Source organism: Eubalaena glacialis, chromosome 10 (genome assembly GCF_028564815.1).
Source record: "Eubalaena glacialis isolate mEubGla1 chromosome 10, mEubGla1.1.hap2.+ XY, whole genome shotgun sequence".
In the NCBI taxonomy this organism is placed as follows: domain Eukaryota; kingdom Metazoa; phylum Chordata; class Mammalia; order Artiodactyla; family Balaenidae; genus Eubalaena; species Eubalaena glacialis.
In genome coordinates, this window is record NC_083725.1 from 121,724,459 (window position 1) to 121,752,283 (window position 27,825).

General features: G+C 62.0%; 2 protein-coding genes across 3 annotated transcripts in view; one reads left to right on the top strand and one right to left on the bottom strand.

The window, feature by feature from the left end:
* The first annotated feature begins 1,202 nt into the window (after positions 1 to 1,202).
* TOLLIP (toll interacting protein) lies at positions 1,203 to 20,849 on the top strand. Of its 2 annotated transcripts, XM_061202290.1 has the most exons (6): positions 1,203 to 1,362; positions 10,451 to 10,600; positions 14,168 to 14,350; positions 15,072 to 15,224; positions 15,877 to 15,967; positions 18,754 to 20,849. In XM_061202290.1, exons 1-6 carry the CDS (start codon positions 1,330 to 1,332, stop codon positions 18,963 to 18,965), a joined length of 822 nt encoding a protein of 273 aa, XP_061058273.1. In that variant the 5' UTR covers positions 1,203 to 1,329; the 3' UTR covers positions 18,966 to 20,849. The 2 variants fall into 2 exon arrangements, with proteins under 2 accessions (XP_061058273.1, XP_061058274.1); XM_061202291.1 differs by lacking the exons at positions 14,168 to 14,350; positions 15,072 to 15,224; positions 15,877 to 15,967 and having other exon boundaries at positions 18,754 to 18,906.
* Positions 20,850 to 27,560: 6,711 nt separating this feature from the next.
* MUC5B (mucin 5B, oligomeric mucus/gel-forming) overlaps positions 27,561 to 27,825 on the bottom strand; it is a 94,851-nt gene continuing 94,586 nt past the window's right edge. The window contains exon 57 of the mRNA XM_061203814.1: positions 27,561 to 27,782. Coding sequence (XP_061059797.1) covers positions 27,561 to 27,782 — 222 coding nt within the window. The remainder of the gene's footprint in view (positions 27,783 to 27,825) is intronic.

Below are 27,825 nucleotides of genomic sequence, written 5' to 3' on the forward strand. Positions count from 1 at the left end.
CTGTTTCTCACCGGGACCATGACTGATACCATAATTGCCACCAGAAGTGGCCCCAGAAAACAGACTCAAAATGGGATGCTAGCATTGGGTTACACATATATTTGATGAGAATGTGGCTAAAATCCTTGCCCGGGGAAATCGAGTACCAGGAGCCTGTGTCATCCAGGGGCAACCCAATTCCTCAAATTATCACCAATGGTGGCATGGGATGTGGTGCAAGTGGAGGGCAAACAGATGTGTGGCCAAGCGGATGAGATATTTAGTCGCTATGGCAAATGCGGTGTTACAAAGACTATGCAGTGGGCTGGCTACTTCTGAGGGCTCTGGGAAGTACACACAGGAAAAGGACGGTTCACACCTTGGGTGTGTCAGTGCCCTCCAGGCAGGCCACCAGGAACACACCTGTAACTCAACAAGCTGGGATTCTTACTGGTTGCAGCTAAAGAGACCACACACCTGGGGGATGCACCCGGGGACTTAGAGAGTATTAGAAAGGACTCCTTATAGAATTGGGGTTTTTGTAGGTGATTCTGGGGAGGGTTTAAGGAAGCGGGGTTTTGCTGTGGATTGGATGCTGTCTGGAAGCTTCTTAATAACTCCCATCTAGAAGGTGAAGCTGTAATGGGAAGTGGCAGCAGTGTCCCAGCTCGGGTGGTGGAGGAGGTCCACCCGTGACTGGAGTGGTCAGCACCCCTGTCTGATCGTGGTGCCTCGGAAACTGCTTGTGTCAACAGCAGAACACCAGGCCTAGGGGAAGCCAGGCCTCTCTCCACCTCCTCCTCGGACGGACAACAGCAAAGCTCCGTGGTCTCTAGAGGAAGCTCGGCCAGCAGCCTCGGGACAGACCCTGCTGAGGGGCTGGCGGGGAGCAAGGGGCGGAGTGGTCAGCGCGCGGCCTCACCGCGGGCACACACGGAGGGCGGCCGCTGCACCGAGTCACGCCGGTCACTCGGCGAGGAGCAGCGAAGCCACAATCCCACTCCTGCCGCGGGGCCAACTGGCGGCACCGGCACCTACAGTCCGCGGCCCGGCCCCGCGGCCCGCCCCCAACGGCCCGCCCCCCGAAACCACGGCCCGCCGCGCATGCGCACACTGCCGGCTCGGGAGCCATTTCGCGGGGCTGAGGGCGGGGAGCGACTGCGCAGGCGCCCGGCGCCGGAAAGGGCGGGGCAGTGTTGCGCCTGCGCAGTGGGCAGTGCGGGGGCGGGGCCGGCCGTCAGCTGACTGTGGCGGCGGCGGCCTTGCGGAGTAATAGTCACATCGCGGTTCCGCGCGGAGGGTCGCTGGCGCGTCACCTCTCGGAGGGCGAGGCCTGAGGCCGGCCAGACCATGGCGACCACCGTCAGCACGCAGCGCGGGCCGGTAGGCTCCGGCTGGGGGCGGGCTCCACGGCCTCCGGGCACACGGGAGGGCCCGACGCCGGGCTCCGGGCAAGCGGAAGGGAGTCCCGGGATGGGGGCGGCCCCGCACCGGGTGGGTCCCCGGGTTGAGGGAGGCCCCGCACCCAGTGGGTCCTCGGGAGGAGGAGGCACCCAGAGAAGCACCCTGAACCCTGGACAGGCTCTTGGATGGTGGAGGCTCCCAGGCCCAGCTGTGTTCCTCGGTTTCTTAAGTGACAAATGAGGGGTTGGGAGCCGCGAGCTGGGAGTGCCCTTCCGCCCAGCCCTCGCGTCCTGTCTTCTGGCCCAGCTTATTGTGTCAGTGCCGGCGAGCGAGTCCAGACGGGCTCAGGCCGGCTCCTGGGGACTCGCCTCCAGCCGGGCGTTCAGACTGGGTTGGGGTGCGTCTTCACGAGTAGTGAGGTTTTTATCACAGCGGCTTGAAACGTACAGTAGACGGACATCTGGGTTCTTCTGAGTCGGGACGAGGTTCTTCTGTGGACACTTTGATGTGCCTTCTCTCAGAAAGCCGCTGCTGAGGGTCAGCCCCCCGGCTGCCGGGGCTCCTCACCCTCGGGTCGGGGTTGACAAATCTTGTTTGTGTTTCTCCCGACTGGAGAAGAATCCACAGAACGTTTTTCTGAGTTTGAGGAAGACCAGGTCTTGTTAGAAGCCCCCTGGGCACAGATGCTGGTTCTGGGCGTTTGAATGGGACCTGATGGGAGTTCCTAGCCGACTTGGCTGTGGAAACGCCCCAGAGTCAGTAGAGTGATTTCTAGACTCGGATTCTCAGCGTTTCCACGTCTCCACTTTCACTGCGCACGGTGAGTTACAGCAGGCCGAGTGTCTGTCGCACTTGCTCATTTCTATGCAAGTGGCTCGTCAGAGCAGCACAGGGCGCAAATTAGCGGCTCCCCCGGGAGGGGAGCGGTGGTGTAATGGGCAAGCGGCCCGGCCCCGGTCCCGGCCTGTCACGTGTCCTCAGCCTGCTGGGAACTCAGAGCCCTTGTCGCCGGGAACCACAGGCAAACACTCACGGCCGGCTCGGGGCCAGGCGAAGGGAGCGCTTGGTGAAGGTGGGCCCCTCCTCTCACCAAGGGGGATGTTGGCCACGTGCTGTGACAGGGCTGTGACAGGGCCAGGGCGACGGGCGGTGTCCGGACTTGGGGCCTGTGCTGTCGGGGTCTCGATGACCCGGCTGACTGGCCCTGTGCGGTGCTTCCCGGCGTGTTCTCTTGTCGAGTGGTCGTGGGCCTTCTGTCCGTGTGTCGTGGGCCCCATGCGTAGACCAGCAGGTGTTTGAGGGCTGCCCTCCATGACCTGTGCTCATGCAGTAAGGTTCGGTCTGGGCCAGAGCTGCTGGGGGCTCAGGGGTCTTGGGCGCCCTGGAGCCCGTGCGGCTTGCCCAGCTGGCGTGGGTGCTCTCGGTATCTTGGGTGGCACTGTACGGTGACGCCTGCCATCAGGGTCTCACAGAGCGTCCACTCTCAGACCCCGAGGTCTGAATTCAAGTTGGGGTGAACGGTGGCCTGCCTGGGCCGGGGTCAGGGTGTGTAAGGGTCGTGGAGCAAGGGTCTCTGACTGGAGACTTGATAGGGGAGCAGGAGCTGTGGGGTGGTGGGAGGGGAGAGCATGGAAAGCAGAGTGGGACAGGGTCTGGGAGATGGGGGGCTGCTGCTTCAAGGCCAGGAAGGGTCCTGAGCAGGGGTGTCTGTGCCAGAGGGCGGGGGCCCGCGAGTGCAGGTACATCTGGCTTGGAGTTTGATCGGGTTGCTACAGTGTACTGTTTACTGTTTTTTTTTCCTCCCTAATGTTTTTGCCTGGTACACATCCTCTCGTTTCCACATCTCCCCTGTGGCCCACCCCCTCTGGGTTAACTGTACTCGTAAAGGCTTTTTTGCCAGTTATCAGGCATGGCGAACCCTTCCTTTTGTGGTTATCGGGGTCTGGTGGAGACCTCTTCCTTTGCCAGGGTGCACGGACTTGGCGTTGAAGGAGCTCCCACGTGCTGTCGTGTGTGTGGTGCGGTGGAGGCCCCGGGGGACGGCGAGGCTTGTGGCAGAAGCTGTGAGTCCAGCTGGGGCATCCGGCAGGTGCTCCCCGTGCCGGGTCTGGGCGGCTCTCCCGAGTGTCCGCCCTCGGCCGGGGGGCCCCAGCCCTACCCACACAGGACGGGGTTCAGCCTCGGCCCAGGGTCACTCAGCAGGGCTCCCAGGGCCTGGATTCACGCTCGCTTGGGCTGACTCTGAAGTCTGACCGTCTCTTCCCGCTCGTGGTGAAGGAGGGACAGACAGAGTCCTCGGGCATGTGAGGCAGAAGGGGGGTCCCACGGGTGTGGGGAGGTTCCCTTTGTCCCTGAGAAGGGGAGCCTGAGGGGCTAGGAATTTGCTTAAATTCCAGGAGACGTGGTGTTTGCGTCTGCAGGTTAGTCTTTCCCTGAGTGGCCACTGAGGGATGCCCAGCCCTGTGCTGTCTGCCCACTTTCAGCAGTACTGGTGTTTCTGTTCTGACAGCCCTTCTCCATCCCGTGATTTTGTCTGGTCCACGAACTATTAAAAAGCACCCGATGGACACCCACAGGAGTACCTGTGTGGGGGCCCCTGCCCTCTGAGGTAGAACTCGGGTCAGGGGAGGTTTGAGGGACCCGCTGCTGTTGACCACAGTGCTGCCGGTCAGCTCGACGGCACGGCGGCCAAGGCTTGGTCACAGGCTAAGACGTGTGGTATGTCCCATTGAGTCCAGGCCGAAGGGGGCCAGTAGGGACCACTTGTCCTGCTTTTGGAGATGCTGGTTGATCAGTGTGGCCCCTCCTTCCTGTCACATCTTTTCCCTCGTCAGGCCTGAGGGTGAGCTGTCTGGTGATGCCTGGGTGGCCCGGGATGTCCAGGTCCTTATCAGCCTTGCACAAACTGATAATTGACTTCACTGGGGATGGCAGAGGGTGATATTTGAATTTTTTTTTTTAATTTATTTTGGCTGCGTTGGGTCTTTGTTGCTGTGAGCGGGCTTTCTCTAGTTGTGGCGAGCGGGGACCACTCTTCGTTGCGGTGCGCGGGCTTCTCGTTGCGGTGGCTTCTTTTGTTGTGGAGCATGGGCTCTGGGCGTGCGGGCTTCAGTAGTTGTGGCACACAGCCTCTGTAGTTGTGGCTCGCGGGCTATAGAGCGCTGGCTCAGTAGTTGTGGCGCACGGGCTTAGTTGCTCCGCGGCATGTGGGATCTTCCCGGACCAGGGCTCGAACCCGTGTCCCCTGCATTGGCAGGCGGATTCTTAACCGCTGCGCCACCAGGGAAGCCCCTGATGTTTGAATTTTATCACTTGTTCTGCATTTATTAGCTAGACCTGTTTGTATAGATGAACGTTGTCTGGTTGTCCTTAAACACAGTCTGTATGGGAAAGGCAAGACAGCTGCTTAGTTCTTTCCCTTTCATTTCCACTGTTCAGAGGAAGGAGTTGTTTTTTTTTTAGGCCTGCGCTTGGCTTTCTCTTTTTCGGGTGCAGTTGTGGACCCGCACTGTTGGAGTCTGGACCGTCGCCCGTGTCCCCGTGAGCTCTGCTCTGGATTCTCAGGGTGAGTTAGGAGCGCGTCCTGGTTTAGAATGGCCCCGTCTTCCCGTGAGTTGGACCTTTTTGCATGTGGTGACCCCGCTGGCCATGCACAGGCCTTTCTTGTTTGGTCTGATGCCACATGGCAACGCCAGCTTTCTTTTAGGCAGTGTTTGCCTGATGGGGTTTTCATTGTTGGACCACATCTTTCTGAACATGTGTGTCAGGTTGGTCTGTTGTCAACAACAGGGAGCTGGATTGTTAAAAAGTCAAATCTGAAGTTTGTGTTCTTCGTTTTTTAACTGGAATGTGTTAGATAGTTTTATGTGTGTAGTTATACACACACACTTTTTGTTCCTAACGCTTTCTTTTGTGCTTTCATTTGTCTATTTATGTTTCTTTTTCTCTCCTTGCCTGCTTTTGGATTGATTAAATATAGTTTTTTAAGTTCCATTTTTTGGTTTCTGCTGGTCTGGAAAACACACGTTGTCATTCTGTTCTCTTTGGGGTCATCCTGGAAATGTTAACATAGGGACTTCGGGCTGCAAGGTTAATCGTCGTAACCACCCTCCTCCTGATCGGTGGCTGCCTCGGGTGGCCTCTCCCCATCCTCCCAGGGGCGGCGTTACCTTGATAAGCTGGTGCTTGCTCAGGTGGACTGAGACACGTGCTGCTTCCTCTGGTTCTTGAAAGGTATGTTTGCTGTCTGGGATTCTGGGCTCACAGTCTCCTTCTCTCGGGACGTGAAGGTCCCTGTGTGGCATCTGCCATCGAGCTGTTGGTGGCAGATTCGCCTGTGCTCCAGCCCTGTGCCTCTTCCCGCATCTGAGAGCACCCCCAGCCCCTCTTCCCGTTCCCCCGCTCTGCTGTCTGTCGGTGTCTGTGGCATCCGTCTGGGCATTGTGGCCTGCAGCTCTGTGGCCGTGCCCTCCCGTGTACATGGCCTGGGGGCTGCCCGGCCCCTGCGTTACTTGTCGTTTCTCAGACACCTGGCCAACTCCTCGGGCTCTCCGCCTGCAGTCCTGCCGTGTGCCTCCCATCCCGCCCGCCTCCCTCTGTTGATCCTGCTTCACCACCAGCTGGGTAGGAGCTGGGTGGGGGGATGGCGGTGCGGGGCTGGGGGCCCAGGAGGGGCAGCTGCCTCAGCCGACAGTGAGAAGATCCTGGAGGTCGGGAAGCCACCTGTGCTTTGCGGGGTGCGGGAGTGACCGAGTGGGGGTGGGGCTCGGACGGGGTCCCCGCAGCGGCTTGTCTGGCGGGTTCATTGTGGGCACGGTCGCGGAAGTGGGCACAGGTGCGATGGCCTCTCCCTGCCCAGGGTCGCCTTCTTCACACGGGTTTCCTTCCACGGCTCCTCCTCCTTTCTGTCCGTCTTGCTCCGTCGGGGGTCTTGGGGGGTGTCAGCGCCCACCCCACTCATCCCCAGGCTTACCATCCTGAGCGGCTCCCTGTCTCCCAAGAACATTGCACATGGACCCGCCCTTTCCTTCCCTGGGACCCTCCCTGGCTTCCCCGTCCCCTTGGGCGGCCTCGCCTCTCCTGCCCACTCACGCGCTCCTGTGGCTCTGCCTTCCGAGCAGGTCCAGAATCGGATTCCTTCTCAGCCTCTGCTTCACCCACACCCACCACACCCCTTCGACTGGTCCCGCCCTGCCGCGCCCCCCCCCCCCCCCCCACTGTCACATGCTGGGGCCGGGCGCCAGGCAGAGCCAGATGTGCATGCGCGCAGCACCTCACCTGCCCCAGCTGCTCACCTGCCCCGGCACCTCACCTGCCCCGGCTGCTCACCTGCCCCGGCACCTCACCTGCCCCGGCTCCTCACCTGCCCCGGCTGCTCACCTGCCCCGGCACCTCACCCGCCCCGGCTCCTCACCTGCCCCGGCACCTCACCTGCCCGGCTCTTCACCTGCCCCGGCTCCTCACCTGCCCCGGCTCCTCACCTGCCCCGGCACCTCACCTGCCCCAGCTGCTCTCCTGCCCCAGCACCTCACCTGCCCCGGCTGCTCACCTGCCCCGGCACCTCACCTGCTCCCTTCCTCATCTCTGAGTCGGAGCCCATCAGTGGCCTTGGTGCAACTCCTGTCCTTCGCTCCCCTCTCCTGCTCTCCCTCACTTGCTCTGCTCCAGCCACCTCCCTGCCTCAAGCTGCCTGGCGGGCTCCTGGCCAGGCCTGTGCACAGGGCCCTCCCAGGCTCTGCATGACCGACGCCGTCATGCCATTCAGGCCTCTGCTGAGGTGGCATCTTCTCCCGAAGCTGCCTCAGCCGTCTGCACCATCTTACCTCGCCCTGTGTTTATTTACAGCTCTGCGACTTTCAGCAATGATTTGTCTTCTTTTGTTAAAGTATGAGCTCCATGGGAGCAGTGATTTCCCCCCAGCATTTGGCGTGAAAATCCGCACATACGGTGAAGGTGAAAGACTTGCAGTGCGATGCCTGGCCCCCGGCGCCCCTTGGCGCACCACTGGCTGTTTTGTTTCACTCAGATTTGGACAGCGTGATCCATCTCGCTCGCGCCCAGATCCCGGGCTGGCGGGAGAGGCTCTGGAATCCCTGGGCGAGGCCCCGTGGAAGCCGCTGGCTGGCCTGTCAGCGTTGTGTGGCGTTGTCTCTCTCGCTGACCCTCCGGCGTCCTCGTGCTCAGTTAACGCCGTGCCTCGGTCCCCTCGTCCGGAGCTTGTGTACGCTGTGTCCGGCAGGGCTGGGACAGCCAGACGTTTTGGCTTGAATGGCCTATCCAGGGTTGGGTCATTTAGAAAGCTGGGGGAGGCCTGAGGGATAGGAGTAGGGGAGGAGAGCTGACACAGGTTTTTGCAGTGAAACCTGGGAGAGGATTGGGGGGGAGGGGGCGAGGGGGGAGGGACCAAGTGGCACCCTCTGGGGAGCCCCCCCCACGGCGCTGGTGGTGCCAGCCTTCCCTCCCTGTTGTTTCTGGGCTTTTTCCTCTTTTCCCGTTTCCTGAAACCAGGTCATCGGCAGGAGGTGCTGGAGACTTGAGGAAGGAGCAGGGTGTGTGTGTATGTGGGGGGCGGTGACTCGTGCGGAGACCCATCCCCGTGGCTGCAGGTGTCGGCTGGCAGTTGGAGTTTTCCTCGTAACTTTCTTTGGGAAGATGCTGAATGTATGGAAGAACGTCAGTGACCCGTCCTGTGACTGGCAGGTGTCTCTTAGGCCTCAGCGGACATGTCCTGGGACCTCTCTGTCGGGGTGGGATGCGCTGGGATGTGTGTGCGGCCCGCTCCTTGCCACAGGCCGCTGAGGCTGCGGTGCGACGGGGCCTGTCGGCTGGCGGGGCAGCCGTCAGCCGGCCCTGGGTGCTGAGCCCCACGTGACCTGCCCTGACCCGCCATCACCCTGGGCCTCACCCCTGCTGTTGTCTCCGGCGGGCGGGCCTAGGGCAGGTGTCCCCAGGGTGCCTTCAGGCGGGTGGCCCTGCAGACCTGGAGGCTCCGGGTTCAGCGTTGGCTCCTCCTCCCTGGGCTGTGATCCCCCCTCCCCCGCCCCTCGCAGGCTCTGACCACGTGGGATTGGTTTGTTGTGCTGTGTCCCCCTCCCTTGAGGCCTCAGTGTGGCCCGCTGTCCCCGCGTGGCTCCCGCATGGACTGTGCTGAACCCCAAAACCAAGACGAGTATGACAAAGAGGGAGCGTGACCCCTAGGCGCTGCATTTCGTTCTAGTTTCATGACCTCTAGGAGCGTAACTGACAAGACAGACAGGATCAGTGAAGGAACAGAGAGGCCTTTCCTGACCTGTCACTCTCGCCACTGCATGTCCCCGTGCGGCCTGCTCCCTGTGGGGTCCTTGGCGCTGAGGCGGGCAGTCATTCCTCAGACCAGCAGGCGGGGGTGTGGTCTGTGCGCAGCGACCCCTGGGAGAGTCATTTCTGTAAGATGAGCACCGGGGCAAGCGGGGGCTGTGGGCAAACAGCAAGGGGCCCGAGGGGCTCTGGATGGGGTGCGTTTGGGGGCTCACGGGGGCCTGGTCTTGGCGCTGGCAGGAATTGGCGATCGGTGTGTCCCCGGCATCTCAGCCCTCCTGACGGGCGTGGCCCGCGGGGTGTCACCACCCGCCTGCCTTCGAGGGCCCGTCCTGGAACCCACTCAGCTGCACTACGCGCCCAGGAAACGCGGCCTGCGATGCCCTGGGGAGGGAATGGAGGGCACTGCGCTCCTCTCCTGGCAACGCCGGGGCCTCTGGGGGGCGGCCTCCGGGGCGCCCTCCCCTGCCCTGGGCTGGGTCCTTGATGCAGCGGAGGTGTGAGACGCAGGGCTGGCTCCCAGACAGAGGGTCTGGGGGGTCTTGGGGCGGGGGGCACGGCTTGCTTTTAGAGAGAAGCAGTGGGAGCGCTAGGCCTGGGGGTGCAGAGTCGGCGTGCGGGCTGCTGGGAGCCAGCGAGCGCCCTCGTGTGCGCTTCCATCAGCCTTGGTGGGAGTGCATGACCTCCAGGCCCAGACTCTCCCAGGGACCTTCGAAAGGAAAGGCGCTGAGGGCGCTCGCTGGGGGAGGTGCTCTCCCAGGGGCGCTGTGAGCTGGGCGGGTCGGGTGCTGTCTGGGCCCCCGCCTGGTGCCGTCTGGTCTGCGCAGGAGAGACCTCCATGTCAGGCGGCGTCTGGACGTCAAGTGGTCCCTGGCGGCCGCTATAAGCGCAGTTGCCGGAACTCGCTGTGACACGCTGGGGGCTTCCTTTCCGTGTTCCCTGAAACCGCCCAGTTCTTCAGGGCCCGCGGCTGGGGTCTGTGACGTCCCCTGGGCGGCTGAGGGGGCCTGTGGCCCCGGTTTCCCCCCCAGCAGCCAGACCTCCGTCGTGGGTCCTGCGGCTGCTCCCTTCCGTTCACCTGGGCTCTGCTCGCACTGTGGCCCCTCCAGGCCCTCACCCCCCGCCCGGGAGCGAGCAGCGGTGCGGCTGTCCAGGGCTCTGAACACCGGGGGGAGGCGTCGGGCCGTCTGGCTGTGGGCCATCTCTCCGTGCATGGTCTCCTGCGGTTTTCTGGGAGTCGTCATTCCTGCAGCCCCCAGGCTCTACCGGGCTCCACACTCAGGTGTGTCCCTGGGCGCCGGCGCTTTCCCATCACTTCACCTGCCCAGGGCCAGGTCTCCGGGCTTCTGGTGGTTAATCTGTTGGCTTCTTGGTCTCCGGGGCGTTTTTGCATGTGGGCTGCTTCCCATGGAGACGTGTGAAGGGCATCAGCACAGAGGCCTTTCCAGGTCACTGGGCCTCCAGGCTTCAGGCTCCACCCCGCGAACAGCGCCCACGCTGGACAGGCCTTGTGTGCGGCGGCCCTGGTCCTGGGGAAGGGGTCACGGACACGCGGGCCAGAGCGCGTGAGGCCCCCAGGCCCAGCGAGGACGCGAGGCCTGCTCTCAGGGCGGAGACGCACTCGGGCCTCCACAGAGCCCCCCGCTTGCAGAGCGTCCTGCTCCCGAGAGCGCAGGCCCTGGGAGGGGCCCGCAGGGTGGAGACCCTGGCACCGCGGACCCTCGTCCTGTGGGCGGGCGGCGCCCAGCTCTGACCGCCGTGCTCTCCGCAGGTGTACATCGGGGAGCTGCCTCAGGACTTCCTGCGCATCACGCCCACGCAGCAGCAGCAGCAGATCCAGCTGGACGCACAGGCAGCGCAGCAGCTGCAGTACGGAGGGGCACTGGGCACCGTGGGCCGCCTCAGCATCACCGTGGTGCAGGTGGGTGTGGCCGCCTGCGTGGGGGGAGGGGGCTGTGGGGGGAAGGGGGCCGGAGCGGGCGGGGCGGGGCCTTCGCTGTCATAGCATGTTTCCACGTGGACGGATGGGGCTTTCTCTGATCCCGTTTTTCCGGAAACACATACCTGGTGGAGAACGATGGTGACGATCGCCCGGGTTTCGCCAGGAAGAGTTAGAGAAGGGGTCCGGAGCGCCGCTCGCCCTGCCGGTGCCAGGGAAGGGGCGGCGCGGCTGCTGCCCAGTCATCCTGGCCCCCGGGAGAACCAGATGTGCTGTCAGGGCGGAAAGGGTGCTGCCACATTGCTCTGACGGACTGCATGAGGCCGCGGGAGGCAGAGACGTCTGTCCGTCCATCCATTTGTCCCCAGCAGACACCAGGGCCGTGCCTGGCGGGTCGTTGTGCCCAGTAAGCTTTGGGGTGACCTTCCTCAGACACTCGTGTGCCTGCAGCGCAGCCCAGTCGATGTCACAGGGGAGCCACTTGGAAGCGGGCAGGCCAGGCCTCCGTGTCCCCTCCGTGGTGCCGGGGGCACGGGAGGAGAGCACGGTGGCAGACGGGCCTCTGCAGAGGGCAGCAGCCATGAGCAGAGCATGGCCTTGGGGCCAGTCGGGGTCCAGGTGAAGGAAGGCGCCTCCCGCACTCACGGGCAGCTGGCCTTGCTCAGACCACGGGCATCGGATTATTCAGGTGGAAAAGCCTTAGCGGCTAGACAGAGACAAAACAGCTGCCTTGAAGCTGTAGAAAATCAAGCCCGTTTCAGACTTTGCTGCTACATGTTTTCCGGAAAATACCAGGGCAGCTTCTAGGAGTTTCGGGGGGAAAATCTGCCGTCCTGAGAACTGCTCTAGTGAATTCACGGTGAAGACAACAGCATGTGAGGGCTGAGGCCCTCTCCCAGGCGCTTTGGGGAAGACATTAGCCGTGTTATCCGTGTTTGCTCTTGGAGACAGAGGAGCAGGAAGTCAGCGGGTGAGGAGGGCAGGGGCAGGATGGCAGTAAAAGCCTGCGTCGCCCTGAGGGACAGAGTACGGGTGCACCGATGGCGAGCTTCGAGGGCAGGTGTGGAGCGGCCCAGTTATTATCGTGGAAAGTACAACTTGAACAGGAATTGCCACCGTGTGCCAGGGGCTCCTTCAGGGCCAGGCCCTCCTGGTGCTGCCAGCTGGGGGTCCTGCGGCCTTGGGGCTCGGCTTTGAGTGGGCACCCTGTCCTGAGCTGGAGTTCAGGGCTCCCTCGGGCTCTGTGTCGGGAAGATGTGGGCGAGGCTGGAAGGCCCTGCACTTGGTGCTCCTGGGGGAGAACCAGCCGACTTCAGGGAGCACCCCAGTGGGGGCGGGAGGGTGTGTGACCCCAAGGCCTGTTGCCAGCGCCCAGGGGATGGAGGAGCATTGACCTAAATAGGGGAAATTACAGGAGGAACAGGCCGGGGAGGAAACTCGCGGTTCAGTGTCGGACGCGTTAAGTCGAGGATGTTTTAAAGGCAGGTGGCCGAGGCCGGGAGGCTGTGGACTTCAGGGGAGAGGTCCAGCAGTGACACAAGGCGGGCGTCCTGAGGGGCTCCGGCTGGTCCTGCACGGAGGGGTGGTGGCTCTGGGACGTGCGGTCATGGGCAGCCCCGGCCAGAGCTCTGGGGAAGTCGGCACGAGAGTGGGGGATGCGGGGGGGCAAGGAGGCTCGCAGACAGAATAGGGGCTTGTGCGGAGCCTTCCAGAGGGGAGAAGAGAGAGGGTGTCAGTGCAGGCAGCAGGGCTTTGGGGAATTTTTTGCTGTTTTTTTAAAAATCGACCTTACTGAATATGGTTTACGTATGTTAAAATGCGCTGATTTGAATTAGCCTATGTTTCAATGACCTCTGACAAGCCTGTCCACCCCTGTGATGAAGAGAGCTTCTCCAGCAACACACAAAGTTCCCTCTGCCTGTCGGTGGGCCTGCCCTTGACCGCAGTGCTGACCAAGCTCAGCCCCCGGGGCACTTCCCAGAGTCTGTCTGTGGCCCAGCAGGGCCTCTGTGAAGCGCGGGCTTCTGTGTGAGCGTGAGTTCCCATTTCGGAGTGGACTCCCAGCTCCCGAGCTGGGTGGAGTGTGCTTTGGAGAAGCTGCCAGGCTGGTCCCTGCACAGCTGCCCCGTGGCTCCTCCCAGCCGCCTGCGGGGCTCCTGCGCTCTGGGGGTGGGCGGCTTGGCCCGGCCGGGGTGGGTCTGAGCCCGTCCAGCAGCTCCTTGTGGCCTCACGGGGTTCTGGTTTGCATGTCTCTGATGACCGATGGTGGGGAGCATCTTCTCACGTGCTTATTGGCGTTGAGCTTTCTTCTTCAGATCTTTTGCCTGTTTTCTAATCGTGTTGTGTTCTCATTGCTGAGTTTTGTGAGTGCTTTATGTACTGGACACAGGTTTGTGATCAGACTTGATGCCGCAGACGGGGCTGGTCTGCCTTCCTCCTCACGGTCCTCAGGGGGCCGCCAGCTGCCCTTCCTGGGTCATGCTTTTGCTGACCTTGCCTAAAAGATGACAAAGACTTCTCCTGGTTTTTCCTGTGCAAGTTTTATAGTTTTAGGTTTTACGTTTAAGCCCATAATCCACTTTGAGTCGGTACTTCCTGACCGACAGCCTGCCGTGCTCCTCGGTGTCCACGTTTTCTCCTCCAAACGCGGCCCGAGCAGCCCGTCTGGCTTGAGTGGGCCCGTGACCTATGTGAGGTGTGGGTGGGCTCCGCCGGGATGCCCAGGGTGAAGTGCCTGCACCCCTGGCCCCCACGCAGCGCTGGGCAGGGATGGTCACTGCCGAGAGGCTCCTGCGCGGGAGGGGAGGCTGGGGAGCCAGCACGGTCACTGTCCGAGGGTGCGGGGACGGCCTTGGCTGGGCCCTGCTTCTCCGGGGTGGCCCCCGTCCCCCTGCTTCTCTTCTCGGTGGCTCTTGGCTCTGTCCCGGGACGGCCTGCCATCTTCACCCTCCTCCTCCTCTGGGTGGGGATCCAGCCCCTGCCTAGCAGCAGCCGGTGTGTCCTGAGTGTCAGGCACGGTGCCGGGTGCCTTATTGCAGAATCACTGGACCCAGCCTGGACTTTCTCCTCCCTCCTGGGTCCCAGAGCACGGTCGTCCCTGGGATTGGTTCTGGGACCCCACAGACACCACCATGCAAGGATGCTCAAGGCTCTCATATAAAACGGTGCAGTTTTGCACTCACGTACCATACACACATCCTCCCGTGTACTGAGAGTCATCACTGGGTTACTCGTAACGCCCAACACACGGTAAATGCTGTGTGCGTGCAGTTGTAACACAGTGTAAAGCTTTAAAAATCGTTGCTGGTGTGGCAAATTCAAGTTTTGCTTTTTGGAACTTTCTGGAATGTTTTTTCCTAATATTTTCGATCTGTGGTTGCTTAAATCCACCCTTACGGAGGGCTGACGGTTCAGTTACAGCCGTGTTCTGGTGGGTCGGCACCCAGAAAACTCTGGAAGCCGTGAGTGGAAGTGGCGGCCCACTTAGCTGAGCTGCGGCTTCCACTGTTGACAGCTGCTGCCCCGTCTCATACGTTGGCTTTATTTCAGGCCAAGTTGGCAAAGAACTACGGCATGACCCGCATGGATCCGTACTGCCGACTGCGCCTGGGCTACGCGGTGTACGAGACGCCCACGGCCCACAACGGCGCCAAGAACCCGCGCTGGAATAAGGTCATCCAGTGCACGGTGCCCCCGGGCGTGGACTCCTTCTACCTGGAGATCTTTGACGAGGTGAGGGCCGCGCGGGGGCCACTCAGCCGCTCCAGAACTTCAGGTTTCTTGTGGCTTTGTGACAGGCGTCCTGGTGTCCCCAGCATAGTGAAAAGCACGTTTCCCCTGCAGAGTCTTTAGAACTTGCATTCAGACACGTCACCACCCTGTGTCCAGCGTGTGGGCGTCACCCGACCAGGCAGGTCAGGCAGCCGCTATGTGTACGCAGCTTGGGTGTGGCGTGGCCAGGGCCCGTGGCTGGGTGGCGTGAGTGGCAGCAGCCTCCCGAGTGTCCCTGGGCCGTCGGGTGCCCTGGGCTCTAACCCAGCCTGGCCCTCCGAGGGCCTGTCTGGGCGTGTCCCACCGCTCCTGAGGCCGGGTCGGCTGCCCCCTCGCCTGTGGCCGGCTGACGGGGCTTGGGGGGTGGGGTGGGGTGGGCAGCGGGGCTGGGAAGTGGCCACAGTCCCCAGGGTTGCGCCTTCCTCCCTTCCTCCTGGGTCCTCCCTCACACCCTGCCCCATCGCCTCTGGGGCCCCGGGGGTGGAGGGGAGGAGGGGAGCGTGTGGTTCGTGGGGGAGCGCACGTCTGCAGGCGCCCGGTGGAGCCTCCCTCCCCCTGCACCCACAGGAGGTGGAGAGAGCGGGTTGGCCCCGGGCCGCATACACCCTGCCGGGAGGGCTGGGGGAGTGGGGCGGCCTCCCGGGCGGCCCTGGGGTCACCGCCATCTCCCATCGCCCCCCAGCGAGCCTTCTCCATGGACGACCGCATTGCCTGGACGCACGTGACAATCCCCGAGGCGCTGAGGCAGGGCAAGGTCGTGGACGAATGGTACAGCCTGAGCGGACGGCAGGGCGACGACAAGGAGGGCATGATCAACCTGGTCCTGTCTTACACGGTGAGGCCGGCCGGCGGGCCTGCGGCCACCGGGGTGCCATTCCTGGGCTTAACGGCATCCCCGCCCTTACTCCGAGGTGTTTCTGGCATATGGACGCCGGGAGGGCGTGCAGGGACCCCGGGTGGGACCAACTGCCCAGCCTCACAGCCGCCGCCTCTGGCACCTTGTCTCACCCCCTTTCTAGTGCTGGACTGATTCACAGCAGGTCCCAACATCAGTGAGTTTATTCGTGAACGTGCCATCGTGCCTCTGTAACAGACGTTTCTACGTAGACGGAAAGCCATCATTGTACTTAACTGAAGAACTATAAACAGAGAGAGGCTGTTTGACCCTGGAATTTAAGCTTAGATTTCCTTTCTTGAGCGGGGTTCTCTGTTGGTCACATCTCAGCCGTGGTTCAGCAGGTCTGATGACACCTTCTACCCGAGTCCTCCAGCAGAGGAGCCTTTAGGGTGTCAGTGTGGGCAGGGACTTGATGATGCTGGACGGGGCGCAGGGCCTGGCTGGACCCGCCTCGATCCTGGCTCAGGTGACTGGGCTCCAGGCCCTGTGCTGTCCCTCCCAGGACGGTTTTGGCGAGGCTGGGAGTGATGAGGTTTGGATGTGTGCTGTGTTCTTCTCTGACCCCCTGATGGTCTTTGGTGTGTTTCAGTCGCTGCCGGCTGCCATGATGATGCCGCCTCAGCCCGTGGTCCTGATGCCCACTGTGTACCAGCAGGGCGTCGGCTACGTGCCCATCACAGGTGTGTGCTGCTCCTCCTTCCCAGGCGCGTCTCCTTGGGTGTTTGAGCTGGGGGGAGGCACATGGGGATTCGGGGTGTGGGCTAGAGGCTGGGCCTGGTCTTCAGGGGATGCCCGGAGAGCCTCCCAAAACCAGGGGTCCGCTGTTACGTTTGAATGTTACATGCATGTGTGGGAAATAGGGTTTGTTTTTTCTCTGTCGGCACAAAGAAGGTGAGTTGAAATTTATGGAGATGTTGAAATGTGATTTCTAAGCATTTTGAGTCACCGCAGCACAAGATCACTTGCTGTTGGGTGGATGGACCCCGGGCTCCAGCGTTACCGTTTCTCTTTTTACCTTTATGAGGTACTTACCTTACACGTTGGTAACCTTTCTGAATGAGCGGTTCGCACAGCACAACAAAGTCAAGTTGGACTGTGGCTCTTCCGCCTTTGGATTTTTGAGCCTTCACGTCGGCCTGTGATCGGCTCCCACCCTGGGCCGCGACGGGGCCTGGGCTCAGCTCGCCCCCCGCGTGAGCCACCGTAAAGCCGGGTGGTGCGTGGGTGGCGGGAGGCTCGGGGCACCGGAGAGACCAAGTGACGCCGAGGATGCCGTGTGCACGGTGGTGGCCACGTCCCCGAAATCCTCTGAACTCCGTCCAGGGCGAGGTGAAGACTGTGAGGCCCCGAGTTAACTGCCCCAGGACCGCCTGCCTCCCATGTTAAAACCCAAGACCCTCCAAGTGGAAGGGGCCTAAGGAGAGCCACGGTGTCTCCTAAAGTTTGTCTCGACTGTTCCCAGAAGTGTCAGAAATGCAGGCGGTGGGAGTGTGGCCCCGATGCGAACCAGGCAAGGGTGGACGGCGGGGGCTCGCGGAGTGAAGCTGTCAGCCATCCCCAGTCCCGGGTTCCCTTTCCCTTCTCCCCGTTTCTGAAAGGCGGTGGGCGAGCACCTTCCTGGGCTCATGGAACGACCTGGGGGTCCTGGCCTCACCGGGTTTGAGTGCCCACCTGGGACCCAGGCGACCTCTCGCCTCTGAGGACGGCCAGGACTAAAGGCCAGTGGCCAGGGGGTGTGGGCAGGTGCTCGGCCCGGCTGGCCGAGGAGGGACTTGGAGGGGCTGGGCTCTGCTGCTGCCTTGGGAGCACGTCCCGTCCCCTCCGTCCCTGGAGGCGGCCGTGTGTGTCCAGCGCAGCCTCGGTCGCGCACCTGCAGCCGATGCCACCTCGGCTCAACACTTGTCGGCCCTTCTGCCAGTTTTGGTTTTGACAGTGTTGAGCTGCCTTTAGGATCTTCTGACTTCAGACAGGAAAGGAAATCATGTCCTAAACTTCTTAGTCCAGCGCTCCCAGCCTGGTTGGGCGGATTGTTTGCACTTTTGAGTTTATAAGAACTAATGATTTTATTTTATTTTATTTTTAAAATTTATTTATTTATTTTTGGCTGCATTGGATCTTCGTTGCTGCACGCGGGTTTTCTCTAGTTGCAGCGAGCGGGGGGCTACTCTTGGTTGTGGTGCACGGGCTTCTCATTGCGGTGGCTTCTCTTGTTCAGCACGGGCTCTAGGCACACGGGCTTCAGTAGTTGTGGCCCCCGGGCTTAGTAGTTGTGGCGCACAGGCGTAGTTGCCCCGCAGCATGTGGGATCTTAGTTCTCAACCAGGGCCCGAACCCGCGTCCCCTGCATTGGCAAGCGGATTCTTTATTTTTTTATTTTTTTAAATTAATTAATTAATTTATGGCTGAGTTGGGTCTTTGTTGCTGTGCGCGGGCTTCAGTAGTTGTGGCTCGTGGGCTCTAGAGCGCAGGCTCAGTAGTTGTGGCGCACGGGCTTTGTTGCTCTGCGGCCTGTGGGATCTTCCCAGACCAGGGCTCGAACCCGTGTCCCCTCATTGGCAGGCGGATTCTTAACCACTGCGCCACCAGGGCAGTCCCAGAACTAATGATGTTAAATCCCTTTCTACTTTTCAGAGAGGTTTTTGTCTAGGCTCTGCACTCTGTTAGGCGTGGAGTCTCTGTTAACACTCTCCTTCCTTACGTTTGCCTGCGTTCCCCCACGAGACCATCTCAGGACAAGGAGTCAAAGCTTTGACTTGGGGTCCGGTGGCACCAGGTGCTCGGACTGAACCTTCCAGCAGTTGAGATGCCGTGAGGTTCTCAGTTGTCACCCGTGTCTAACAAGGGAGTGAGGGGACGTGGTTTGTGTGAGGGAGTGATACCAGGAGCCCCATGTGTAGCTGGCGGGGCTGGGCGTCCGGGGCCCCAGGGCCTCTGCTCGAGCGCACAGGCCCCGGCCCGGCAGTGCTCGTGAGCGCCTCGCCTCGTGGGTTGTCTGCTGTCACGGGGAAGGTTGGGCGTGCGCTGGGCACGTGCTGGGCGGGTTTTCTTTCCTCGTCAGTGTCTGATTGTGATGTGAGTGCCAAGCTGGGAAAGTCTGTTCTGGAAAGTGTGACAGAGGAAACGGCGTGAAAGTCTCAGGTGTTGGGGCAAAGGAGCGTAGACTGTGTTTGCTGTTTCGTTCTCAGGTGGAGGGAACTGTTTTGTGGCCTTTGATGGATGAGAATTGACCCCTGTGGTGTAAATGCACACGTTCTTAGGCTTGTTTTTGCCCCTGCCACCCCCGCTGTGAAGTGGGCTCGTGTGAGATGCTGGGGACCGAGTGGCGGGGGGCTGCTCGCCCCTGGTTTCTCGCAAGTGTCTGGCCAGTTTCTGAGGTCATGTTGGGAGACGAGACCTGGGGGGCCACCCCCTGGGGCGGCGCGCGTCGGAGGTGCTGCTTTCCCTGAACCCTGTCTCCCGGTCGCAGGGATGCCCGCCGTGTGCAGCCCCGGCATGGTGCCTGTGGCCCTGCCCCCAGCCGTGAGCGCCCAGCCCCGCTGCAGTGAGGAGGACCTGAAGGCCATCCAGGACATGTTCCCCAACATGGACCGGGAGGTGATCCGCTCTGTGCTGGAGGCCCAGCGGGGCAGCAAGGATGCGGCCATCAACTCCCTGCTGCAGATGGGCGAGGAGTCCTAGATGTGCCCCGCCGCCAGCCCGCCTGCCCGCCCGCCCGCCCAGCTCCCGGGAGCACCGTCCCCAGCAGATCCCCGTGAACGTGCCCTGCGTAGCCCCTTCCTCGGACGTCTGTGTAGCTCAGTCCACACCCTTGTTTGGGATGCATGTGGTTTTCGGTTCCTGCAGCCGTTCTCGACGTGGTCGGGGCGGGTGGGGGGCTCTCCCACATTGTGTCGGAGGGCCGTGTCCCGTGTGCGCGCCCGCCTTCCCGCCGTCCCGGGAGGCTCTCCTGGGAGCAGCTGCCCCCACCAAGGCCTTAGTGCCGAGCCTCCTCTGGTTTGATTGGTGACCTGCGGTGACGCGACCTGATCGGGTAGACCCATTAGCGCAAGGCACACAGAACCCACTGACAGCGGGTTTGGGGTCACTTAGAAGTTTCAGCTGAAAACTTATCTCCTCCCCTTGGTGGTGTTCGTGGGCTGCTCACCACCGTCCAACCGCGGCTGCAGAGCTCAGCCTGCGTGCAGAGCAGCCAAGTCTGGGCGTGGCGTCGGGAGCCCAGGCCTGAGCCCGGGGCCCTCCGTCTCTCCTGCTGTCTCACCCGCCTCTGTGTGATGCTGTCCCGAAGGGTCACCTCTCCTCCCCGGGATGCACTCTGGCAACAGAACTAAAATTGGGGGTGTAAGAAACAGATCCAGTCTTTGTATTTGCTTATTAAAGGGCATTTAGGAACTTCTGGCTTACCACCGATGTTAATTTAGGGAGGCTAGGTTGGGCCCAGTCCTGTGGATCAGTTTGGGCGACAGAGAGGGCAGTCTAGTGACCGTCAGTGCTGGCAGGTCTTCCCAAGAGGCAGGAGGTGCCCTGCCGTGTGGACGGCACCCTGGCCCTGGCTCCGGCCGCGGACAGAGAGGACGGGGACAGGCTGGGTGATGCCCCGTGGAAATCAGAAATCTGAGTGGTGTCTCCGAAGTGACGCACTGTGCTGTGGTCACTGCGGTCCGCGGTAAGTCGCGGTCACCGCTCTGTCTTTGGAGTCATTGCCTAGCCTTTGGACATAGAGGTGGATCCCAACCGTGTGGACGTCAGTGGAAGGTCAGCCCGAGGAAGTTAGGAGACCCAGGCTGCAGCCCTTCCCTCCGTGTAGGTTAAGTGTGGCGCCGCTTTCTGTCTCCCCCGGGCGTGCACGGTGGCCCCGGGTGGGGGAGACCTGCGTTGGTTGGTGGGTTCGGACCACTTGTGCCTTTGCCGCAGGCTCTTCTCAGATGCTTGAGAGCGATGGTTCCTCGGCTGCAGCCCTAGACTGTTGGGCGGTGACCTGACCACATTCAGCGCAGCTCCACACAGGCCCGGCCCCCAGCCCCAGGTGACCCCGCGCTGCCCCAGCCGCCCCGCCCGGGCCTCCGTTCACGGGAGTCTTAGTAGCTTCAGGGTGGCTCCAGACCTGCCAGCTCTCATGGTCCTTTTTCATGGATGCTGCTGCTTTACTAGGTCAGAGAAGGGTCACGCCCTGTGAGGCCTTTGTTAAGTCAGATGCCCTTCCTGCCTCGGCTGCCCCTTCCTGCCTGGCTTCGCGTTCATGTTCATGTCCGCGCTCACCGTCCAGGCAGCCCCTGGGGGTGGGGTGGGGGCCGTCTGGCTCGGGCGCCCGCGGCTGCTGGGCCCGGGGCCTGGGCACGTGCAGCTGGCTGCTGCTCTGTGCTGGTGAGGAGAGAGGTGTTTCCAGTGGGCCTGCCCTCCCTCCCGTTTCAGGCGCCCAGCCGGGTGTTGGCAGAAACGGTCCTCGGAGCTTTGCGTTTCTCATCATTCTTTTGGGGTCCAGGGTCCAGATTCCTCCTTGATTGTAAGATACGTTTTTACTTTTCAGCCTTCTAATTTAATAAATGGTCTGTGTAAAATAGAGAAGTCAAGTTCTCCAAGGAGAGTTTACCATTTTTGTTCTGTTTTAACTCGGCTCGTAACAAGCAGGTTGACAGCAGTCGCAATAAACTCACCAGTAAACTAGTTACAGGACTCGTAAGTGAAGGCAGAGGAGGGCACAGGCTGGATTCCGACTGGGAGCCTGAAATAGTTCCATGCACCGTGGGTTTGGTTTTCTGGTCGGGCTGTGGAGGACAGGCCCCAGACGCTGTCCTCCACTCCTGGTTCCCGAAGCACCGGCCTCTCGTTCCTTTGTTGTCCTGTTTGTAATTCTTCTCCAGGCCGTCCCGAGCCGGGAGTAGGAACCGAACATGGGCCACAATGTGTCTCCCCTTCTAAGAGGGCCCATGACGCCCACCTCGGAGCCAGACCCCGAGTGCAGGGTCCGACTCGGGTGCAGGGCCCTGGGGCCCTGGAGCACACAGGGGTGGGGCTGGTCCAGCCCCGAGTCAGCAGGCACTGGCCCCACTGAGGACATTGCACAGCCGGGGGGTGGGGAGGGAGGGGTCCCACTGCCTTCGGGTACACCCCCCCCCACCTCCGTTATCCCCTGTCAGTTTTCTCAGGTGCCCTCCTGCCCTGGGTCAGTGTCACAGTGAGAGCTTGTGCCCAAGGCTGAGAGGAGTTGTGTGCGGGCAGGGCCCGGGCACCAGGGACACGATGCAGAGGGTAGGATACGCTCAGCGCTCGCCGTGTCCCGGGTGCTGGGCCCTGCATGTGGGGTGTGAGCCGCCGGGAGGCGCGGCCTTGGCTCGTTCAAGTGCTGGCTGAGGAGGGGACTCAGCCCACAGAGGGAGGGGGGAGCCCCTCCCCACTGCGGGCCCACGTCTACACCACCTGCAGCCCGGGGAGCTCCAGGTGAGAAAGCCGCTTGGTGGAAGCAACAGCACGTTGGTTCTGGAGGAGCTCGGACGCAGGCGAGTGGGACCCCGCCCATCCCAGCCGCCAGCCGCCCCTGGAGCAGCACGTGACAACCTGCAGTGTCGTGGGAACAGAGTAAAATGCAAAGACCAAGAGAGTTAACAATACCCACACAGAAGTGGAGAAGAACAGATAGAACTGTTGGAAATGCAGATACAGTCATTGCGGTTGACCCCTTGGTGGGCAGGCTTTTGGCAGATTGGACGTTGCTGAAGGATGGTGGTCCAGCAGGGGCTGAAGAAACCCACTGCACACGGGGCCCAGAGGAGGTGGGGGGACGGTTGGTGCCTCCGGTCGGGAATCCTGTGAACCCCAAGGAACACGAGGTAGATGTGCATCGAGTGTATGAAACAGGCCTGAAACGGCCGAGCTGGGTGTGGGCGGGGGCGTTACTTTGGGGTCGGCTGGTGGAGCTGGGGACAGGGGACGAGGACGTTACCCAGGTACGCGGCCTGCCCACATCTCGGGCCCGCCACTCCTCGCGTGGACGTCCATCCGCAGCCGAGTGCGGGCTGGGTGTGCAGGCGCTGGGCAGTGGGTACCGGGCCGTGGTGGTGGCAGCCCTTCCGTCCTTCATGTCGGAGGTCAGAGATGGCCCTCCTCTCGGCCAGCCCGTCCCAGACGGCGGAGGAATCAGTGGCGTTCTGCCGGCGTCCATCCCAGTTACACGTTCCAGGGCTGGGGAAATGACCAGTGGGTAGCTGAGTGGCCCCATAAGCCCCAGTTTTAAAGGGGCCTTGGCGTTGCTTTGGGTGCCTGAGGTCAGTGGTGGCCCCTCTGCCCTGGGGGTGAATGCTGTGAGCCCCTCTGGGAGGGGGTAGGGACCACCGCCCTGTCCACTTGCCCTGGTGCCTTGGGCTCTCCCGAGGGAGCCCAGCCTCTCCTCCGGCCGATGGCTCTGGCCTGAGGACCGAGCAGGTCTGGACCCTGGGGGAGGGGCCGTGGCCCCCATGAGGAGGCCGGCAGCTGTCTGTGCTGTCATTCGGTTCTGTTCTGAGTCCACGGGCTGTCAGCCGCCCGTCCGGCTTGCCCCCATCACCGCAGGTGGCCACTGCTCAGGGCGTCTGGTTGCCTCTGGCCCCTCTGCTCCTGTGGGATCTCAGCCCCCACCCCATCACCCTGCTGTTGGGGAGCCAGCCCTGTAACAGCATCTGCTGTCTTCAGCCGCGCTGCTGGGGTCAGCCGCGCTGGTTCTCGGCTGTGCAGGCGCCCTCACTTGTGCAGTGTCCCCGGGGCCCTGCTTAGCCTCCACATCCCTTCCTCAGCCACTGCGAGGGCCCTTCTGGGCTCTCCACTCAACGCGGACCGCGGTCGGTTCCGAATTTCCAAGAGCCCGCCCGGCAGCGTGGCGAATCTGCTCCTAGGGCACTTGCTCCTGGGTCACAGACCCCCCAGCCAGCACCCCGACTGGGTCCAGAGCTTGTCAGGCCCCGAGATGCTTTCCCAGTGCCTGCAGCTGCAGCGTCACCCCGCTGCCCAGCGGGGCCCACGCTGTCCCAGCCTCCACGCTGACCCCCCCGCTCAGTCATGGGCAGCAAGGAGTGGGCTGGCCCCGCAGCTGTGGCGGCTCCGAGGATGGCCATCGCAGGTCCAGGCTCCCTTCCTCTCGGGGCTTCCTGGGGTGACAGGTGCTGCTGCCCTTACGTTGAGCTCCGGGCCCAGTGCTCAGGGACCCTCCCTCAGGCTGCAGGATGACTGCTTATCTTCAGCTGGCCCAGGAGGCCCCTCACTTCCCACCAGGAAGTCTAGAGACTCTAATGGGTGGGCCAAGCACCCTGGCAGCGGCTTTGGTCCTTCGTCTGGGTTCCCACGTCTCCTGAGTGCCAGGGAGACGGCACAAGGCCCGGTTCCTCACCCACGTCCCGGCCAACCCTGCAAAGGGAAGACCCCAGAACGCAGGAGCTCAGGGAGGCCTCCTGCTGAGCCTCCCGCCCCCCCTGCAAGGCTCCTGACCTCCACCTGCTCCCCATGGCTAGCGGGGCAGCTTCCCAGCCTCTCTGGCAACTCCTCACCCTCCCCACACCCAGCCCCTCTCGATTGGGTCATCCAGACGCACCTGTTCTCTTTTCTCTGCTTGGTGTCTATCCTGCTGGGATGCTGGATGGTCAAGCACGGGCTTTTGCCCGCACAGCAGGGCTCAGTCAGCACTTGTTGGACGAACAAATGCAAGAGGGATTCTGAGCTCGGCCAGTCCCCCTCCCCGCCATGGCCCCAAGGGTGGCAGGACCTCCCTGGGCTGGGCTTCCGGGTTCACTGGGCTCCCAGAGCGCACAGAGTCTGGCCCTTCAGGGCCGTCTTCCCTGTGCTGACAAGGAGAGCAATTTATTATCGTTATCTCTTCCATTTTTATTTTCAGAAGTAATGTGCAGAGCATCCCTTGGCACCGTTGATTTCTGAAAAGCAACCTTTGTGGAAGCAAAGGTTGCAGCCCAGTTTGATGTTTGACTTGTTCTGGAGGCAAAGCCCTGCGTCCAGGGCCGTAGTCCCCTAGCGCCCAGCGGAGCCGTGTCCCCATCACCCGGAGGGCGGAGGGCGGAGGGCGGGAGACGAACCAGCGCGGCGAAGCGGAGCGCGGTGCTGCTTGGGGTGAGCATGTCGGTGGTGGTTTTGCTTGAAAGTTTCTGTGCTAACAAGTCAGTCTCGTGAGAAACGCGGTTCCCTGAGTGCAGGCGTCACTGTGAAACGCATTAAAGCCGGTGATAACAAAACGTTCATTCACTAACTTGTAACGTTGTCATTAAGGTAATTATCTTCAGTGTCTATTAACTGTTAGGTACTGCCAAGGTTAAAGCAATCAACCTCATTTAGGGCAAAATGGAAAAGTGAAAAATTACAAAAATTGCAGTTCAAGGGTCATTAACTCAGTGTGGAAGAGCCGTTTTCTTTCTGACATACAGCCGGCCCGCTCTTATTCCTGTGGACATCCGGGCAGGACAGACAGAGTGTGTGGCCTTCACACCAGCGCAGGGGGACGTGTCCGGCGCTGGCCGAGGGGCGTCCTGGAGGAGGCCCTGGCTGGGGCCTTGGTCTGGGAGGGGCTCTGCTGAGCTGGAGCTGTGGACGGACCACTCGGCGGCCAGGCTGAGCCCTGGGCTTGTGGTTGGGAGCTCTGCCCCCTGCAGAGCTCTGTGCCCCCTGCTTCCACAGCCCCGCTCTCGGGCCCCAGACAGGCTGGGAAACCAACGTGGCTTGGGTTCAGCGAGGGAGCAGATTGGAGGGCGAGTGAGGACGTGACCCCAGGGCACCCGGACAGCGGGAAGATCCGTGCCAGGCGCCCTCCACACCCCTCCTAGGATGGAGTTGGGACGAGTTGCCTCCTAAAGAGCCCTGGCGGAGTTCTGGAAACGTCTGTGACCTGCCCGGGCCCCACGCCCTCGGCCCTTCACGAATCGCACAGGAGCTGCCCCCAACGAGCCTGGCAGCAGAGCTGGGTCCACCCAAGCTGCAGAAGCCCACGCGGGGTCCAGGCGGGCCGCGACACTGAGCAGAGGATGAGGGCACCCGGGGTCCGCTCTGATGGGTCAGGGAGCCCAAGGCCTGGGTGGGGGGGGGGCACAGTGGGACCCCAGTCAGGGCCCTGAACTCAGGGCTGGACCTGGCTGACCGGCGGTGAGCCTTGCCTGGAGCAAGATGAGAGCACAGAGCCGCCCAGGGCTGAGAGGCAGCACCTGTTGGTCCCAGGGTCCCGTGGGCAGGGACCCAGCAGCAGATGCCCCATGTCTCAGCCCCCCTCAGTGACTGTGGGGTTGTGGCCTCTGGAGGGAGGTGGGGTGCAGCTTGTCCAGCGTCGACTTCAATAATAACATAGCCAGTTGTTTCACCAGCAAAAGTGAGTTTATTGGGGAATAGCAGAGGAATTGCAGTTCAGTATCTGTGAACCATGGTGGCCCACAGGCAAATCCAGAGAACAAGGAGGGGGATCTTGCTTTTATGGGCAAAAGGGGGAGCTGGGAAGGGCTGTGATAACCAGAGCCCATTGGAGGAGCTGGGGGTCCGGAGTAAGGAGGCTTCCCGTGGGCTGGGCCGCTGCAGTCTCTGATTGGCTGGGCTGCTGTGGGAGGAGAGAAGTTTCCTTCCTCCTGCTGGATGGTCAGTAGAGATGCCTTCCTGTGGGGGGCGTGCAGGGGGACGTCTCTTCCTGTTTGGGGTAGTTGATGATGCGTTGCGGGCATGAGAGCTTCCCCTGCAGGCCTGTCCCGACTCCAACTTTAGCTCAGTTTCCTTAATTCCATACCAGGCAGAGAGCGAGCCTGCAAAGAGACAGCTGGGCACTGGTCTCCAAAGTGAGCTCTAGTCTGTGACGGGTGAGAACACTTCACACACGTGAGCTCGGGTCTGTGGAGACGGACACTCATTTTCCAGGTACCTTGGAAACACGCTTAGTTTTGTAAGAGGTACATGGGTTTAAGGAAGCAGTCGTGCCCCGAGAATGACTGAGATTTAGGAAATGCTGTTGTTCTACACGTGGGTTAACAAAGCCTGAGGCCGGGGCATGACTTGGCCACAGCCCCCCCACAGGAAATCAGACTGTGAGACACGGCAAGTTTACAGTTGACCCCAGTGGTGACCGAGGGGGGCAGCCAGACTCACCTGCAGTGTGTCTGTAACCTTGTCAGCCCTCCTGGACCATCTCCGGCCCAGTCCCAGGGTGGCCTGCCCTGACCAGACCTCGGTGACGTGAGTAGGAAGGGCCACTAAAGAGACCACAGGCCCCACCTTCCCCAGGAGCTGAGGACCCCAGCCCACGGGGGACAATGTAAATCACTGTGGCTGCCATTCCCTGGGTGGGCAGACGCGCACACAGCGCAGAGGCAGGTCACGTGATGCAGGAGGCCCCAGAAGCCCCCCGCCCCGCACACGCCAGGCTTCCTTGGCCCCGGTCAGCAGCGCCTTTGCCTCCCCGGTGGAAGCCCCGCCCTCTCGTAGCTGCCCCTGCCCATGTGGACACTCAAGCCGGGGGCACCGCCCCACCCTTGCACCCCGCTCGCCCCACCCCATCCTGTGCTGGCAGTGTTCTCCGCTCTGGATGCAGCAGAAGAGAAAGGCAGCAACCCCTGCCCTCGGTGGAGAGAGACGCGAAGGTCAGATGCACAGCAAGTTGACGTGTGACAAGTGCCTGAAGGAAATGCCCCGCAGAGGCGCAGGGAGTGCTTCCCACACTGTTGCCCTCCGTGTCCCCCCGGGGGCTTCCCCCCATTGGCTTGTCCGGTCTTTCTGCAGCTGTGAACCAACTTCCTTATAAAACCCGCGTGTTTGAACCCTCGGATGACCCCTGACTCTGGCCAGTACTCCCACAGCCCAAGACCTGACCCTGGGGGCCTCTTGCCTCCTGCCCCGCCTGTCCCTCCCGGGGGTCCCCCAGAGGTGTGGCTCTGGACAGCCCGGCCCACACATGGAGGGGAGAGCCGCCAGGACCAGGAAGTGTATGTGATGCTCGCTGTTTATTTTCAAAGACTGGGGCTGGGTGAGCAGAGGGGGTGCTGTGGGGTGCCGACCCCGCCGGGGCCCGTCCCTTGGCCCTCATAGCCTCAGGCCGGGGTCCAGACGTGGGCAGGTAGCCGGCCTTGCCTGGACAGGCCTCAGTCTGCGCTCAGCTGCAGGAGGTGTAGCCAGCGGGCACCTGTGCGCCACGGGGCTTCGAGGGGCAGTGGGGGGCACACAGGCCCGCCGTGGGAGCAGCACGGCGGTGGGTGTGCAGTTTTCTCCGGGGCGTCCCTCTGACCCCAGGACGGGGGTGAGCCTGGGTGGAGTGGGTGCGTGTGTTTCGGATGAGGCTCAGGTCCCGAAGGCCAGGCAGGTGGCCAAAGCAGGCAGGAGGGGCTCTGAGGGCAGGCGCCCCCCGCCTGGGGTCCTCCTCAAGCCGACCCCCACTACGCTGTCACCCTCCAGGGCCTGGGTTTCACCTGGGGCAGGTGTAGAGTGGGCGGGGGCAGTGGTATTCGCGGGAGGTGTGCGTGGGCTCCTGCGGTTTCTGTGGTCGGGTGCTGCGTGTTCTGGCTGCAGGTGGGGCGGGCGTGTGGGGGGGGGCAGAATGCGTCAG